Here is an 18,432-nt window from a genome sequence, read left to right as displayed (position 1 = left end):
TTTTTTTACAGATTTATATTTCATTCCTTCCCCAAAATATGAATACAATTATTTAAAAAGTGAAAGATGGAGATCTCCATTTGTCCATTGACAGATGAATGAGAATGAATAGCAATGTGCAGTTAAAATCATTTATTACATTTCAGAAAAATATTGGAACTGGCCAATTGGCGTGTTAAATTAAACTTATGACCAATGAATAAGGGGAATGAAATCAGGGGTTTAAGTCTACTTCATGTTCAATAACCATCTCATTTGACAGGGTCATGCTTTAGGTTCTTGTTTCAATAAAGCTGTAGTGTGCTGTCCAGGGAATGTGTTAATGTTTAAGTGTGGTCAAGAGGGATTCTGACAATGTTCTCTTTGGATACATACCCTGACAACCTCCAAATGGATATTGGATCAAGGATGGAACCCACTGTTGCAATAACAAAACTTATAATAGTTGTCTAATTCCCCCCGGGTCTTGAAGGACATGATTTCAGTGTCTCTTATATGAATAAATGGTCTTCCGCACATAGGACTCGACTTAAGATTGTCCATGATTTTATGAAAAAGGCACTTTAGAAACCCAGAATCACAGTTCAACTCAAATCTGCAAGGTGCAACAAAATGGGCAAATGGAATATATGCTCCTTGTGATTATGTGACTGTCATGATAGAGTTTACGTACAAAAATAGACTATCAGTGGATTTCGCACGGTTAGAGTTTAACACGAATGATCATTGAAATGCACTTCAACTCAAACCAGACAATAGTTACAAATTACAACCCCAACTTGATAGAAAGAAGTAAGGACTCATGGGTTCACATCATAAGGACAAAAAATAAACATCCAGAATAGTTAGGTGGGGAGGAGGGAGGAGGTGTGCAGTGTTTGCAATGTCAGTTGCAAAGTTATAGTTTTTCATTGCAGATACTGTGTCACACCGTAATTGGCAAGTTTGGTTTCCCCCATTTAGTTTTCCTGGTTACAGTCCTGTGCATGTGTCCTGTAGCTGCTTCCATTTTGGTCCTTCTTCTGGATGTGGACTTTGAGACCCAGGGAGATGAGAGTTTAAGGGAAATGGGTGGGGAGGAAACCCCACAGCAGCAAACAGAAGGTTTGGTCCCAGGACTCCAGAGGAGATAGAGAGGAACATGTCTACCTCGCGTCTACATTGCTGCCACTTCAATCTGGACGTACAGTTGCCGAACTCCAGCCTAAGGACAAATAAAATGTAGAAAACCTGTCAGTCACAATTTTGTTTTCTTTGCTACATCTTGGCATTGGTATTTTATTTATTAATGTTTTCAAAGGGAAAGTGTAATTACATTTTTGCTTTAAATGGACACTGTGTATTAGATGGTAAATGGCTGTGTGCTGGTACAAAATTCAAGAGTTCCATCAAACCTGTGTGAAAATGTTGTGCGTTTGGCTAAGTATCCAGCGGGCGTCAGCGTCGGGGGCCACTAGTAGCTTGAGTGTGCCGATGTAGACGTCTGTGCAAAGGGTCCAGAAGTGAGGTTCCTGCAGATTGTATACACCCTGCAGCTGTTGCACCTGCAAATAAACACACGCACAGCATATTACATATGTAGTGTCAAACCTAGATTTAAGGTACAACTTATCTTGCATTGTTTGATTTTATCTGTGACATTCCCAAGAGCATCATATCCCCCATTCTATTTTCTGCATCATAAAATAACAGTGGTTACTTGTATAGACACATTCACATTTTTAAACTATTACTGAGATAAGTCTACACGATTTCTGAATGAAACCAACAGGTTTCATGTGTTTTTTGCTTTATGAAAATAAAAAGGCGAGCCTGTTAGTAGCCTGACGATGTCTAAAATGTTAGTTATTCTGCCTGGGAAGCAACTGTTCATCGCTTTTGTAGTGTTCTCCCACTGAGTTCTGACAGGAATTCTGACTGGGTTTTTGGGTGCCCTGAGACAACGTATCAGGGAAGATAAATATGATATTCTTTGATTTAAACATTAATTTTCAATAATTATTTGGTAATATGCCCACTCCCAGCCCTCAGAGAACATATAGTTGCTACACTAGTAGTATTGCAATTTAATGGCACAAGAAGCAACATGCCTGTTTACTCCTGTTCCATCTCTCAGTTAAGCGATGTGGATATAAAGGTAGGGCACTTAAAAAAACATCTGGGTCAATCATCAACATTGGAAATACATCTCAAAATGAAAAAGTGCCAAAATAGTGAACCATCCCTAAGGTTATGGTTAGTTATAGGTTTAAGATTATGGGGTTGAGGTTTGGGTAAGGGTTAAGTTTGGGATTAAGGTTGGGGATAGCGTTACAATCAAACCGGACAGGCAGCCAATGACCATTATGGCCATAAGAGAAGAGTGGATTCCACTACTCGTCTGCTCATTAATCTACACTTAAAAACAACTGGACAGGTCAAAGAAGAGGTTGGCCACTTAAGACCATCTTAGCACTATTTGTAGTACATGTTGTGAGGTGGCACTTACCCTCTGATAACACTCTGGGAGGGCGTTGTCCAGAGAGGGTGGAGTACGTTGCATCAGAATCCCGATGGACGCCTTCAGCAAAGGCACCACGCTGTGGCAGAAAGGGAGAAAGGAGATAAACAAAAGGTGAGCTAGATGACATATTTCACACCAGCCTTTCCTTTCCTGACAGCATTCATATTAACCTGGCTTCTTCTACGTGTATGACTAAGAGGTAGGGATGCAAAGTGTGTTTAATTTTGCATTCGACTAACCTACCCACATCATTAACTGGTTAAAAATGTCAGAAATGTAAAAGACGTGACCCACAAAAACTACAAATGCATGGGCTGATAGGCGGGTGGGAAATCAGCTGGCTTTAGGACCAAATGGAGGCTGTGGAGGCTGCTGGAAAATACACTGTCTGTTTACCCCAATAACTCTCTGTTTTACCTCAATGCTGAAGCTTAAAATGAAGATAGTCTACATGATTCGTTTATACTTTTCTGCATATCTGTATGTGTTCCTTCCAAGGGGAGAGAAACATATTGGCAAACATGTCAACATTGTATCAATCCAGGTGGCTCTGCAAACATCACAACATCACATCATATGGGCGGCACATGAGAGCTCCTCACTATTACACAGTGACTTACTCTTGAAAAAAGGCAGACAGGCGGATTTACACGCAAGAGTGAGAGAAAGTCGGATGTGCATTATGGCAGAACACTGAAGGGATAGAGGATGATGTGTAGTAAGCATCAAGTCAAAAAAAGTAAGGTGTAAGTGAATTGTTGCTAAAGATGTTTAAAACTACATAAAAATTAGAATTGCATGAAATGCACTTACATAAGGTCAACTTACATAAGGTCAAACCCACGTTTTCTCTAACCACAAAAAAACATTCCGCAAATGTTATTCCATAACCAGTTAAATCATTAACATTCCTACTAAGAAGAGAAGGCGCTTTCCCTCGATGAAGACGATGAGTATTTCGGGAACTACAGTAATAGTTTGGAACAGGGAAATTAGACAGTGGTCGTATTTGCTGCAAGTTTGAATAAAAAAAAGTATGGATTTCAATTGTACAGGATAAACATCGGTACACAGTAAGCATGGAAGAATGGAAATATAAGTAGCGAGTGATCGTGAACTTTTGAAGTTGCCTACTAAAGGAAATTCGGGGAGTCCAGGTATGACTAAAAAGAGTATTTATGAATATAATTAATTCAGATTGAAAACCTCTGTTCTTAGTTATGCATGTATGGCTAGCTCAGGAAAAAGGAATGCCAAGTCTGGCTAAAGGGATATGGAGCGACTGGGGCAGGAGTCAAACGAAACAATATGAACTCTTAACAATGCCGGAGGTTGGCAAGGCACACAGGTACAGAATTGTAAGACAAGAATTCCTCAGTTTTGACTGAACAAGGGAAAAACCCTGAATGTGTGACAAATGTTGTTTTAATTAGTGGAAACATTTTTGATATTTCTGCTCAGCTCTGTTCTGTCCAATATAAACCCATTGATAGTCTGGAATTCCTCACAAAAGGCAGGCCTAGGGTGAAAGGGACAGGGTTTGTCATCAATCCAAACCACCTCTGCCACATCCTGCAAAGCTAATCTCACAAAGGCTTGGACTCGAGGAGTATTGGTAGCCCCGCTGACTACAACTGAATCTGCCAGCATAGCTTAACAAATGACCTCACAGTGCCTTGACAGTGCCACGCTAGCCACTTGCAGCTCCATCTCCCTTTCCTCGCTTGACAACCATCTTGCGGCTGCCGTCTCAAAAAGGCCAGTTCTGCCGTGGCACGTTCTGCCAGACTCGTCTTCCAAAACCTCAGGCCGACCACCACTGCATATGTGAGTCATTAGAGGGTTCCTGGGGCTTGGCGTCTCTCCTCATCCCCAAAACTCACTCACCCCCCTCCACCCTTGAACTCCCCTCTAGCTGCTCTTATCAACGTGGGCAAAACAATCCCTTTGGTTCTCCCCCACTTCTACATCTCCCATGCATTACTACACTGTAGCCATGGTCTACACGCTCATTAACATACACATTCTTAAACTTTACTCTTCATTAATCAGTCGGGACCAATCACAGCAAACTATTATGCAGCTGCCATGAAACAGAAACATAGTTTAAACTACTACTGCCTGCAGCCAAGAGGAAGATGGAAAGATGACTAGATGGATTAAAGAATACGGCCCAGGCTTTTTATTCCATGTTTTATATATGAAAACATTTCCTGGCAAAAAAAAACAAAAAAACAGCAGCTATAATATTAATCAACTAGTCACATTGAGGAAATGCACCTTCTGATACTGTATGCCAGCAACATCCTCTTCCCCAGTTCAAAACTATTATGAAGGTATGTAGAGCCACTGCAGAAGCATTATACTATTCTTGCATTAGCAGTAATGAGGAGCCTTTTAGTGATCCATACATTTCCTGACAGGTCAGCACTTCTGGCCAACGCTCTGTGGTCTAGAAATGCTAATAAAACACTTAACAATCCAGCACAGACAAGCATTTTGTAAAATATCTGTGGTGTATCAAACCATGTCTTCTACTGAACAAGCCGCTAATAAACATTGTACTGACGCCATATTTGGATAACTGTATTATATACTGTAAATCTGAAATAGACAATGAAAAAAGCAATGTAAAATCAGTCCTACTGTACACTGGACCAAACACTGGACCTACTGACCAAACAAGATGTCAAATCAGGATCTTTACACCAGGACCAGGTCACAATGCATAAAAACAGAATCTAGACAGATGGCTAGGCAATCCACTTAAAATGGAGCCGGATGCCATAGCAAAGACTGCCCTTCGGTGGACAGCACAAAGTATACTACCATGGGGCAAGCCAAAGTGGCTTCCGTCACACTGTAGGAGAACTGAAGACTGTGGGCCTGTGTTTGGAGGCAGGGAAAACGGCAAAGGATCATCCAACATGGCATAGGCGTGTTGCTGCATATGCTTCACAGGGAGTGAGGAATAAGTAAGAAGTTCAAAGTAGTGCATTACAAGTTGATGTTTGCTCTTTTATGGTACTGAATGCCATTATGTGTCACTTATAAAGCAAATGCACTAACACTCCCTAAAGGCATTTTAAGCAGCCGTCCCATGTTTGCCAATTTTCTGGACAATCAAATGAAAACAGGAAGGCCCCCAGCACGAGGGGATTGCCCTGCTCTGACATCATGCTATTGTTCCACACCTTCCTGTGTAGCTGAAGCAGCCTCACTGACTCACCTCCGGGGCCCACACAGTTAACCTAATAGAAATTATTATTATTATTATTAGTAGTAGTATTATCATCATTACTACTGCTACTCATAATATTAATGGCACACATTGTTTATCAACAATCGACCCAAACACGTCAGCAAGAATGGTACAGTATGATCCCCATCCCGACAGAGATTCCCACAAGATAGTCAACACAGCTTAGGCATAGCACCAGACAGACAGGGATATTTTTACACTACCAGTAAATTTCACTCATATTGACAGACATTAACACATTGGGGGATTTAACCAAAGCGTGATTCTTGCCAACAGGAGAAGACAAGAGAGTGGAACTACACCACAAAAAAGCTCTTTCAATGAAGAGCTGCCAATGTGTCTACACTCTTTAGGAATGCCAATTGGCCTTTGGTTGAGAGCAAGAACCACATTCCGCATAGCCTATGAGCTACTACTGTTTGAGAAGAACAATGAGGCAGAACACGATGACGACCCCCCCCACACACACGCACAACAGCATATGTTCATTCATGTTAACATTATTAAAAAATGTTAGCCATACCATTTACGGAAGGTAATATGTACACTCACTGAGCACTTTATTAAGAACACTATACTAATACTGGGTAGGGCCTCCCTTTGCTCTCAAAGCAGCCTCAATTCTTCGTGGCATCGATTCCACAACATTTCTTTAAGATTCTGATCCATGACGATTTTTTTCAGGTGCACTTTCAAGCTGTGGATCTCCCGTTCTACCACATCCCAAATGTGTTCTATTGGATTCAGATCCGGTGACTGGGAAGACCACTGAAGAACACTGAACTCATTATCATGTTCATGAAACCAGTTTGAGACGTCTTTTGCTTTGTGACATGGTGCATTATCATGCTGGAAGTAGCCATTAGAAGATGGGTAAATTGTGGCCATGAAGGGATGCTCATGGTCAGCAACAATACTCAAATAGGCTGTGGCATTCAAGCAATGATTGATTGATATTAACAGGCTCAAAGTGTGCCAAGAAAACATTCCCCACACCATTACACCACCTCCACCATGAGAAGGTGTACAGGTGTTCATAATAAAGTGCTCGGTGAGTGTATATACAAATAAGATCAGAAGCACAGCCTTGAACATGATACTGGACAAAGCCACTAAAAAAATAGACCAAATTTAAATTATACGATCAAATTCTAGCAACTGTCATTAACAAAACAGAGGGCCAATGGCAATGATGGGGCATGTGGGTATAGGCAAGGAACGCCTCAATGCCCCACAACAAAGACAAATGCATCACCAAAAGTCCCTTTGATTGACAAAGAGCATGTAACATATCTAGCCTACTATTACTGTGTTGGCAACACTACAATTTCACATGAAGGAGAAGAACTGGAAAACAACATCAAACATGACAACACAGTTCAAGCAATGGCCCCATCACAAAGGAGAGTGGCTGCATGGAGGAGAACAACAACATTTTCCTCAGCCATTATCTAACCTATATGGCCCTCACATTGAAACACATTCATTACCACACAAAACAAGGCTCCACTGCAAAGTTCACATCACAAAAAGGAAACCGTCATGGGGAATGATGTGGAAGAGGTCGAAGTGAACAGTAGTCTCTGTTTGGCTAATGGCTAACTCTAATCCTGAGTGAATTGCCGGTGGGGATAGAGGTGACGAAGATGATGAAGAGGATGATTTACATTTCTATAGGTATCACACGTAACGTCTTTAAGCCGTTAAAAAATGATTGGATAAAAAATAGATCAAGACCAAAACCGCACTCATCCCTGTAATGTGTAATCCAGATCTATAGTATGGCACAAGGCTAAGCAAACTATGCAGACAAATGAATCCGTGACCATCAAAGTTACATAGTGATGATAGTTTATGCTAAATGCACTCTGCACGCCCACCTTATCTGTTTTTTGGGCTTTCATCCCAGACTAATTACACAGCTTCTGGCACTTTTTCATCCAGCATGATGAAAACTGAGAATGGGAGAAGCCTGGCTTTTGGTCCCAGCAGCAGGGATCCATATGGGCCCTCAGCTAACCCGCAGCCCACTGAGAGAGAGTCCAGAAAACCCAAAGGGCCTCTAACCACCACTCTTCCAGTCACTAATCACAGGCTCTGCAGTCAGCTCCATCTGTCTCAACCAGTCAAGCTACCCCCCCCTAGTGTGTGAAGCCAGCAGCCATCAAGCCTTGACAGAGATGTACACACTGGGGCAGCCCAAGGCAAGCACAAGTGCTTGGTTCTGCACGTGCATCGGGTTCTTCCAAGTACTGCTGTTATAGGGGCATGGGGAAGCAGCCCCTATTCTCACTTAAGTGTTATGTCAGAAAAGGGAAATAAAACATCATCCATCGTCAGCAATCAATCAGCTGGGGTTCAGGGGGAGAGAACACACAGACATGACTTTCTCCAAACAACCCACTCGGCTGACTAAACTACATTTCTGTGAGCCAACATCTCCTATATGAATCAAGAATCCCAAAAAAGTATGATGACAATTCAATTTCTTAGCTTCAAAAGTTTGTTGGACATGCACTTCCAGTATGTTGCTGGCAATTTGCATAACCAATCATGTAGCATTGTGGGGGAGGGTCTCCAAGGAAAAGGAAAGTACTCAGTTGGAGGCAAGGAGGTTTCCCCAGGCTCATCGACCTCTGATTGAAGCCTCCCACATTTGGGCTGGAGCCAATCACATTTCTGATTTATTTGGAGTAAGTATAGACCTTTTCTCAGCTATGTGGAACAGACATGTTATAAAGGACAGCTATGGAATGAGACTACTCTGGAACTAATCCAGCACTCTCAGCACGATGTAATAAAGAAAAAATCATGATATGACAATGAGGCCCCAAAGGAATTTCACACAGAACTTAAAACTAACAGGAAGGTGATTACAATAAAAATGAAAACAAACATTTGTGACAAAACTCAACATCAAGGCACATGGAAATTAATCTCCAACCTGGCTCAACCATCTGGGTGGAGCTCCAACATAATCACCACAAAGGGGAAATGTTTTCAAATCCCTAGTTCACAGCTTTGTTTGTTTGCTCTCGTTCTCTCTCAAAAAATTTCCTTAAACATAAAAAAGCATGGCAAAGTAACAGCTGCAGATTATGTGCTTTTATAACATCAATGTTAATCGTGTTTTATCCACTTATTTGAGGTTTAAATCAGTTTCCCATTATTTTATGTGGTGTTTAATCAGTATAAGGTCTGCAACTGCCATGCCAACGCATTATTTCTTCCCTTGCTTTATATCGCACCTGTATTGAAATGGGGGCCTTGAGGCCTTGCTTTGACCCAAGGAAAGCCACATAGAATAGGTGGGTTTGTGCTTATTGTCCAACTGTTAATTTCCTGGACAGCTATAGAGGAAGAACTTGAAAGAGAAATGCCTTCGTTTAAAGTCTCAATGACACAAAACCCCACTCAGGCGAATAAAAAGAGAGGGGGGGGGGGGTCTACAATAAAAGATAGCATTGTACACTCATTTGTGATACAATAGTCACATGAACACATTCCTGAGAAGATTGAGAGAAAAGGCTAAAATTCTTTCACAGGTGGTGTTCCAGAAAGGATTTTGAATACAGGGGTACTTTCCTCGTTCACTTTATCCATATTAAAGACTGCAACAAAGTACGGTCTTTAATATGTTATTTATCTAAAACATGGGTAGGAGTGTGACGGACTATAAAAGTCTGTTCTAGCCCACACGTCTCACAGGCTTTATTGGGATAGAGACAGTAGAGATTGACAGGAAGGATGGGTGAGAGAGAGGAGGGATGACATGCAAGATATGTCGAGGGTCGGAATCGAACCAGGAACCTTGCGATTATGTGGTATGCGTATTAGTATGCTACGCCACGAAGCGCCCCGGCCAAACAAAATCTAAATAGATTTATGTCAGTAAATACATTATTTATGTTTTGTGGTACAATAAATGCACTTTTATTTTTATTTTTAGGTCTTCAAAACCATGATCACTGTATGATGATGCGGAATCGGAATAATTTCAGACATATACAGGGCAGCCCAATCAATCATCCTGTGCTTTCTCAAAGGTGCATTCTGGAGGCTCTGATCCAATTCTGGGAACCCTTTTTACCTCACAAGCGCCACAGTGGTCATTTGGGGAAGACTGTACCTTTAAGTGTAATGTGCTTGAAGCTTACACAGCATAAACTAGTGTCCTGCATCTTGACGTGGTAGACGTTTGAAGAATGCCACAAAGCAGCACAAAGAATGATTTCTAAGATGCCATATGTTCTGGTAGCCCCCACAACTCCTCCCCACTGAATGTGTCCTGTAATTCTGCCTTTTACAGTGGTGGCAGCATTTGAGAAAGATTCAAAGTGGCCAGTTTGAAGTGGTGAAGGATAGTATGCCCAAATGCATGCTTGTGCTTTCTGCCTTCTCTTCTTATGTTGAAGCGTTAGGAGCAGTGGGTCTAGGGTGGAGCAGACTGGTTCAGAGAAGGACATGCATTCGAGACTCACATACTCTGCTATTGCTCTGGAATGCTCTGTGGTTAAGCTTGAAAGGAAAAACATTAAGACTGTGCTACAATCAGGCTGCGCTTCAGAGGCCCAATCCTTACAAAGAGGAGTCCATTTACCATGTGGCAATCCACTGGAACTTGGTTTAAAGGCTACATTGTGATATGTTAACATTAACTCCCAACATGACTGGTAGTGATATCACATCGGTGCTTTTAATGTATTGTATTCCCTCCGCAAAATGCAAATGCAATCCTAATCTAAATCTAGGCCTAAATCTAGCCATTGATGTGCAGTATTTAAGTGGCAGTGTGAGGTTGGACATCATGTTTCTCACATGTAAGGGATATTAAGGGACATTTTGTGTTGGGAATGAGTCTATGGACTTGGCCTGGTGGGATGTATAGTATTGTGATGACCTTCCTCACCTGACTCCGATGAGAATGGAGATGAGCATGGAGCAGATGGGGTCAGCAATCATCATGTCGTACTTCTGCATCAGTATAGCTGAGATGATCACTCCGATGCTGCCAAGTGTGTCAGCTACTATATGCAGAAACACTCCTGCAAAACAAGATTGTCTTGAGTATTTCATGTTATTTTCATTTACAAACAGCTTGAACTTTCAGGTCATTCACCTCGGCAAAACAACCACCATGAGGCACCGTTGAGAATGATGGATATGTTTTCAAACATTGCAGCCTAATGAATTATGTGAAGAATAGCTTATGAGTTGTTGTTTCAATTTGGAAAAGGACTAATTATTGTCTGGTCGGAGAAATTCTAAATTAGGTCATTGGATAACCTTAATTTAAAACAAATCATGTCTTCATGGACACTTCATAAAATTATGTCAGACATGGAATTTGTGTGTCCGCGAAATTACAGATTATTAACTCATAGCGATATAATGTTTCTTAGGTGATTCCATGCATTCTCTTCTCCCTGCCCCCCCTCTTTCTGTACCCAGCGAAAATGCAGCCAATCACCTGTTAAACAAGCAATTCTGGTGACTTTTGACAGGAGAATAACATAGTGGTTAGTGCGATCAAAAAAGAGATTAAAACAAAACAAAAAAAACACCCACTAAAAGGGGGTGCGGCTGTGCAGGACATTATGTCCTGTGTTACAGTTTACAACCTCTATCCTGTGCATATGACCAATAAACTTTCACTTGACTTGACTTTTTATATGACTGTTATTATAGCCCTCATATACTTTCAATTCTGTAGTCTGTGGTATTACGAAGACATCAAAACTATGTAGGAACACATATGGAATTATGCAGTAAACAAAAAAACAAACAAACCAGAATATGTTTGATATTTTAGATTCTTCAAAGTAGCCACCTTTTGCTTTGATGACAGCTTTGCACACTCTTGGCAAGGTGTGTCCAAACTTTTGACTGGTACTGTATGTTTATGATTAAGTGGGACAACAGGAGTTTCTATGTACCATTATCAGAGAAGGTCATTGTAGTGGGGAAAGGTGAGCGAATTGTAGCGTATTTGGCATTCATAATCATTTCCCATTGGCAGACAAAAGTGTTATCTAAAATGTATCTACCAACTAGAGGATACAATACGAATTATCCCACTCCTCCCCTAGAACAGTAAAGTTCTTCATTTAACAAATTCTGTTAGTTCATAGAAGATTGACGTGCAAAGATTGATTTTACTGTAGCCTTAATGTTACATATTTTAGAGAACTGCGGCCGGACCCCCCCCCCCCCCCCCTCCCTTTCTGAAGTGTCTTGTTGTTATCATTCAAAACATCAAACGCATGGCGACTGTATGAACTGTCCGACAGATCGACTGTATAAACCTCCGGCTGACTTGGCCTCATTTGTCATTGATTAGATATCAGCTTTCCAATAAAGTGCGCATGGATTTGGCAGAGCCCTTTGTGGCCAGGATGCTGTCTCAGTCTTCACTGCTCACAGTATTCACATTGCTCTACTCTTGATGGGAATGGAACTTCCCTCCACAGCTCCACTGCTACAGGGGCTTTTCAACTACTGTACGAATGTATGCATATCCATGTGACACAGGAATGATTGGTCAAAGGCCACGCAACTCTTTCACAAAGTGACCCTTGTTGATTCTTTGACATTCACTTGGGTTGAGATGAGATGAATGGCATTCCCTTAAGCCTGGCTCTCACAATTTCACAGAATGCACAAAAGCTTAAATCCAAAGAAAAATATCAGGGGGACTTTCAAATCTTTCAACGGGTTCACCTATACAAATGTTGTCAAAAGAAAAGAAAAGTATGAGCTTATTCAATGCGTTTAACTGTGGAGTTGAGAATGAGTATTGGGGACACCATTTAATCCCAAAAGTACCCTGAACTTTACAAATCAGACAAATAATGGCAAAGAAATATGGACCAACGTCCTGAGCTACCCAAGCCTCAAAGCAGTACATACCAAAGCTAGGTCCAGGACCAACAACCAAACAGCGCCAGGGGTTAAGTCACCTTTTGCACTGTCACCTCCCCTTCCCCTCTCTCTCCTTTCTCCTATCCCTCCTCCCCCCCTCCCCCTTTCTCCACAACCCCCCTAAACCCCCCCAACTTCTGTGTGGGCTCTGTGTTTCCCCTGAGTAGGCCTCCCAAAGGGCCAATTCTCTTTCTCTCTCTCTCCATCCCTCTATATGTGCCGGGTGAAAGGGACAAAATACTTTCTCTTCTCAGTTCTTTCCCACAGAGGCATGGACAATGCAGTTTAAAGTGACAGTGCTCCTGGGCTATTTCTCAGATGGCATTGTGCCTTGAGTGTCCCCTAGATGGGCAAAATAACTACACTCTAAATCCCCTAGTGTCACTTAAAGTCTTTCAACATTTCAAAAGTTTTGGCAGAGGTGGCAGAAAATTTAATAATTAAGTTAATACATGATCAGTACTATACCAAGGGAACATTAATAATACTTTAATAGATCGTAATAATAATACTTGCGTAGATCGTGTTCAATCTATTTAACAGAACAGAAGGTAAGAAAATGCTAAACATAGACTTGCAGAAATTATGTTGGTACATGGTGAAACAGTGAATCAGTCAGGAATTAATGTTTTTAGTTACCAGGGCTAAATAAATATAACTCATTCAAGGAAGCCACAGAAAAAGTGTAATTATTAAACAACTGAAATATCTACTTTTGTAAACTGAACTCTCTCACAGTCTCTGGGGCCCCCTGGTGGTCAAAAGATTAAGCTTCAAATGAACCAAGTAGTAAGAATGATCATTACCTTCCAATATTTGTTTGCTAGATCCCTTCCCTGGTGTATGCAGGTGTTCATCTAGAATAGAGGGAAAACATTAATTGAAAACATCAAACAATTTTACCTACACAAAAAAAGAGAGAAAAAAATAAGGGATTTACAAAAGTAACAAAGTTTAACTGCCTGCATAGGTTAAAATAGAATACAGTTTATGACAATACTTTAAGGTCAAACAAAACATCTCTCTAGGTCAAACAAAACATTTTTTTAGCCTGTTTGAAAGCCCTGCCGGCTTTCCACACGTGCCAGTGCCTGCCTAGGTTAACTAGGGGCCAGGCAGCGCTCATGCCTTAGGCCTATAGAACAAAGCAGAATTTCAACAGCTGGGCTTTCAAATCACAACCCTAGTATAATCTTGTTAGTTTGTTACTATAAACAATATGTTGGCAACACACATGGTTAGCCTACAGGTTCAGGTATCTTTAAAGCAATATGAAAATTTTATTTGAAAAAACACTACAAATTAATTTGATTGTTTATCCACAACTAGCTGGCTACTAGGATTATACTAACCACCCACCATGTTAGCTGGCCAATTTAAGTACTAGAAAATCCCGCCCTTGATCTTAACCGTGCCTCTAGCCCCGTTTGGCCTGATAGAGACCAGGGGGGTAGAGGGGGCAAAAAGGCAGAGTTTTAAGCATTGAAATAATCAGGAGTAAGCACTGTTGAAGCCCAGAAGTGATAATGGAAAAGCAATTGGCTTTGGCACGTACTGGCACGCACAGCTTTTGCACCGTTGTGGAAACATGGCTAATGAGTCTCCCTGCAGGTCTAAGAGGATTTGATTTGATTTGAGCAGTGTGGTAACAGCTTAGCTGTGTGGTGGGCATTTTTCTTGCTAATTCAGTCCTTAAAATCAGCAAGATGCAATCAAAAAATTCTTGAGGTTGTGATTTGAGGTTGGCCTCTCAATTGTATACACTTGCACAAAAAAGGTTACGTAAGGTTAGCGTTATGCGTTCCTTAAAACTGTTCTGTCAATATTTGTAGGGTTCTCCATAACCTAATAAACTACAAACGCTCAGAGCAGGTAAGTGACACTTTATATAACGCAATGGATTTCTGATAGATGGGGTGCTTTGTGGCGTAGCACACTAATGCGCATACCACATAATCGCAAGGTTCCTGGTTCGATTCCGACCCTCGACATATCTTGCATGTCATCCCTCCTCTCTCTCACCCATCCTTCCTGTCAATCTCTACTGTCTCTATCCCAATAAAGCAGAAATGCCCTAAAAACATATTTAAAAAAATAAATAAAAATAGATGAACATGATAGATTCTGGAAATAAATCAAGTGAGAGGTTCCTCACTCTCTCTCTCTCTGCATTACAGGTTCTGGGCATCTGTCAGAAGGTGCTATGGCCTTACCATGGCAGTGGGGCTCATCATGTGAGTGGCCATGCCCTCCATGGCTGTGTCCATGCCCATCTCCATGCCCGTGTTTGGACTCGTGTTCATGCCCATGGCCATGCCCCCCATGGCTGTGGCCGTGTCCCCCATGGTTTTGGCCATGACTCGCGCTACCGTTGAATAGAGAGTGGCTGTGGCCATGTCCTTTAGTGAGAGAAGAAAGAGATTGTTTACTAAAATGCTCCTATAATTGGTGTACAGTATGAGTGAGGTAGGCCAATACAATAACATGAGAGTGAAGACACTTGGGTAAGAGAGAGAGCACAGAGGGACTAGGGTGAGAGAGCAAAGGAGCAGAGAGAGGGACTTGGGAAAACAACCTTAACATACATGGAAGAGGGAGTGGCATAGAGTGACTTGAAGGGGAGGTTTAATCAAACCAATATGGTTTCTACACATTAGCGCTCTCTCTCTGGGTCAAACAAAATCAGGCTGTAGTTTGTAGATATACTCTGTAATTCCATTCCAGGTAGAGATGACTAGTAAGTGACAACAGGGGACTCCGGGAAGAGTGATCCTGGTTGTACCTTCATCCCCGCCATGAGAGTGACCATGGCCCCCGTGCTGGAACACAAAAATGCCCACCAGGTTGACCAGCAGTCCAGCGATGGACACAGGCAGCAGGCGGTCATGATGAACATCTGGCGGCTCCAAAGCCCTCTGTCAGATGCCACAGGAATGACCAGTCAGCTCCAACATTAACATAAGTAGTGATTTATTATTACATCATATTGATGATTTTAAACCACAACATTAATATGTATTCAAATCCAAGAATGAGGCCTATATCAGCCAACAATTAAAATGAGTGTTGTGATTTATAATGTAAGTCAACATTATAATCAAGTTCTTCGGCATACCTCTACTCCCTCCGAGAAAATGAAGAAGGCAGTGAAGATGAGAAAAAGGCCATTGACAAACCCTGCTAACACCTCTGCTCTCACGTACCTGAAAAACAGGACTGGTTAGGAGGGATAATAATACACAAAGGTAAACAATTAAGGATTGATCACTTATCAAAATAACACTGTGATTAAGTTTAACCACAACAACACCACCTGAAGAATACTGAGACAAATAAAATGTATTTCTGAATTTCCCCATCTTGTTGTAAGGAACTGACTATGTACAGCAGGGCTATTCAACTACATTCTTATAGGGGCAAGATTTTAATACATAATAAATAAATAAATAAATAAATGAAAGCAGGAGGGCCAAGTATGTTCCAGGTTACGTGCTATGTCAGACCTTTACACTGTATGTATAAACATATAAAAACAATACATATTGTACACTTATTGCTTAGAAGGAGAGGCTACTTTTGATTAAAAGTAGATAAAGCTCTGCTTATTGCTGCCTTCTTACAGACATGATAAAAGTTATAGCAGACATTTATGTTGCTCCTGAAATGACAGGGGTCACATGGTAGTAGTGCGTTTTAATTCAGGCTATATTTGCAAATGTATCATTAAGATGCAAATGTAAAACTCTAGTTGGCACGCAGGGCTCTTGAAGTGGTAGAAAAATAATCCATTGGCACATTACATCCAAAAGGTTGCCGACCCCTGAGCTAGGCAATACATTCTGTACTTACCCATATGAGAAGGAGTCGTTGGACCTCCACCTTGAGATTACCGAGGCTGCAAGACCAGCTAAGAGCGCAGTGCAGTCAAAGAACATGTGAAAGGAATCTGATATCAATCCTAAACTGAGAACAAAAGACAAGAAAACAAACTCTGATTGCAAAAACTCTGATTGTCTCAAATCTGTGTTATGTAAAAATAAATACATGAAATGAATAAATTGTGTCCATCCAAATATCACTCGAATTAATGTGGAGTATGGATGGGGTGGGATGTATTGTAGACTGAATAGGCCTTCAGTGAAAAACTATAATTGAACTATAATGAGATACCACTTTCAATATCAGTACATGCTCCCATAATCAGAAAATAAGCGGTGTAAGGGCAAGACACACATTGATCAACTGCTTTAGCATCAGTATTGACTCCATCATCATGGTAATAACCTCACATTCTTAGCCACATATTATGGTTATTTGCTACTTTCTATGGTGCCATTATCACCTTTGTGGACAAGGAAACAATCTAGCTACTGCCAGCAGTGGTGCGATCCCTGTAACAGAGCCTCTGCAAACAACAGCGCATGGTCCTCGCTTTAGACATACGTGGCACATCCTGAAATAAGAGTTTAGTGTGCGTTTCCCCCTCGACTGATGAGGAACCTACCTGTTACTCCATATGCCGTATGATAATTCCACAAAAGCGAAAGACAAATTCAGACAAAGGAAGAAAAACAGATTGCGGGATGTCTTGTCCGAGAGGATTGATCTGGAAAAGAGGAAATCGCACGGTTTCACTTTACAGTTGAGAAGCCAGTTCACAGCCAAGCTAGCTAGATGGCTACACAATCAAAACAAATGAGAGTAGCAGACCGTCACTCAGTGAATCTGTCCATCTATCCATTAACTTAGGAAAAGTATCAGTGACAATCACATAATGAATGAGTCCATCCATTAATTCATTCATTCATTAACTGAGGAAATATTAGCTAACCTGTACAGGTACAAAAGATTAAACAAAACCTCAAGCTAGAGCTTCTGATCTAACTCTAGCTAGCTGGCTAGCTAACGTAGCTAGTATGCTAGATTGAAGCCCTAAAACGGTATGTCAGCTGTTATATCTTGAGAAGAGTGTGATGCCGATAATAGTTACACGTGTTGGCTGCAAATCATTAGCTAACGTTAGCTAGGTAATAAATATAGAACATTTAGTTACTAGCTATAGCTAACGACGTTGGTCAGCAACATGGCTATTGTGGCTAACAACTTGGTCAGCAACCCAGATCGGAGGCTAGCTTCCATATAAGTTAGCAAGCTAATTCACCCCGAGTCGCTAGCTAGCTCATTTGCTCAAGGCTGAAATTGCCTTAGCTAGTACCAGCTAGCTAGCAGCAACGCTAATCTAGCTTAGCTAGCTTGAGCTGGCTAGCTAGCTAATTCGCAATGGGCAAAAGTAAAAACATAAATGAACAGATAAAACAACTTACCTAAACCATCCTGAAATCTTGACAAGTAAGTTGAATTTGGCAGGCTTGTACTCGTCGTCTTTGACAGATAATGGTAACATTTTAACATACGCCTCAACACTGCTTCCCGGTAGTAAACGGCTGCTAGTACTACAACATATGACTACAACAACCAACTCTGGTTGCTTTGGTGGTGTGAGTGTGATCTCGCTGTCAACTTGCAGAGAAGATGACGAGACGTCCTGCCAAGGAGGAATCAATGGAAGGACGCCCGATAAAGGGGGGCGGTTGTAGGATATAATAATAGAAGACAACGGCAACGCGCGGAGAGGTATATAGGCGACGGAGCCAATAAAGTCTACATAATATACACACGTAATGTCGTTGAGTAATGATAGCTTATGAACAGCATTTTTAATGGGGGTGGACAATGGATCTTAGAC

General features: G+C 41.3%; 1 protein-coding gene across 1 annotated transcript; it reads right to left on the bottom strand.

Moving 5' to 3' along the window:
* Nucleotides 1–117: 117 nt before the first annotated feature.
* Nucleotides 118–18,156, bottom strand: slc30a7 (solute carrier family 30 member 7). Its single transcript, XM_083672143.1, has 11 exons — nt 18,011–18,156; nt 17,191–17,292; nt 16,536–16,649; nt 15,802–15,889; nt 15,469–15,601; nt 14,900–15,085; nt 13,493–13,543; nt 10,675–10,810; nt 2,489–2,579; nt 1,395–1,544; nt 118–1,204 (listed from the first exon to the last, which is right to left on the bottom strand). Exons 1-11 carry the CDS (start codon nt 18,088–18,090, stop codon nt 1,157–1,159), a joined length of 1,179 nt encoding a protein of 392 aa, XP_083528269.1. The 5' UTR covers nt 18,091–18,156; the 3' UTR covers nt 118–1,156.
* Between the last annotated feature and the right edge of the window lie 276 nt (nt 18,157–18,432).

This window comes from Argentina silus, assembly GCF_951799395.1.
Source record: "Argentina silus genome assembly, chromosome: 6".
Lineage (NCBI taxonomy): Eukaryota > Metazoa > Chordata > Actinopteri > Argentiniformes > Argentinidae > Argentina > Argentina silus.
This window is presented reverse-complemented; position numbering and strand designations above follow the sequence as displayed.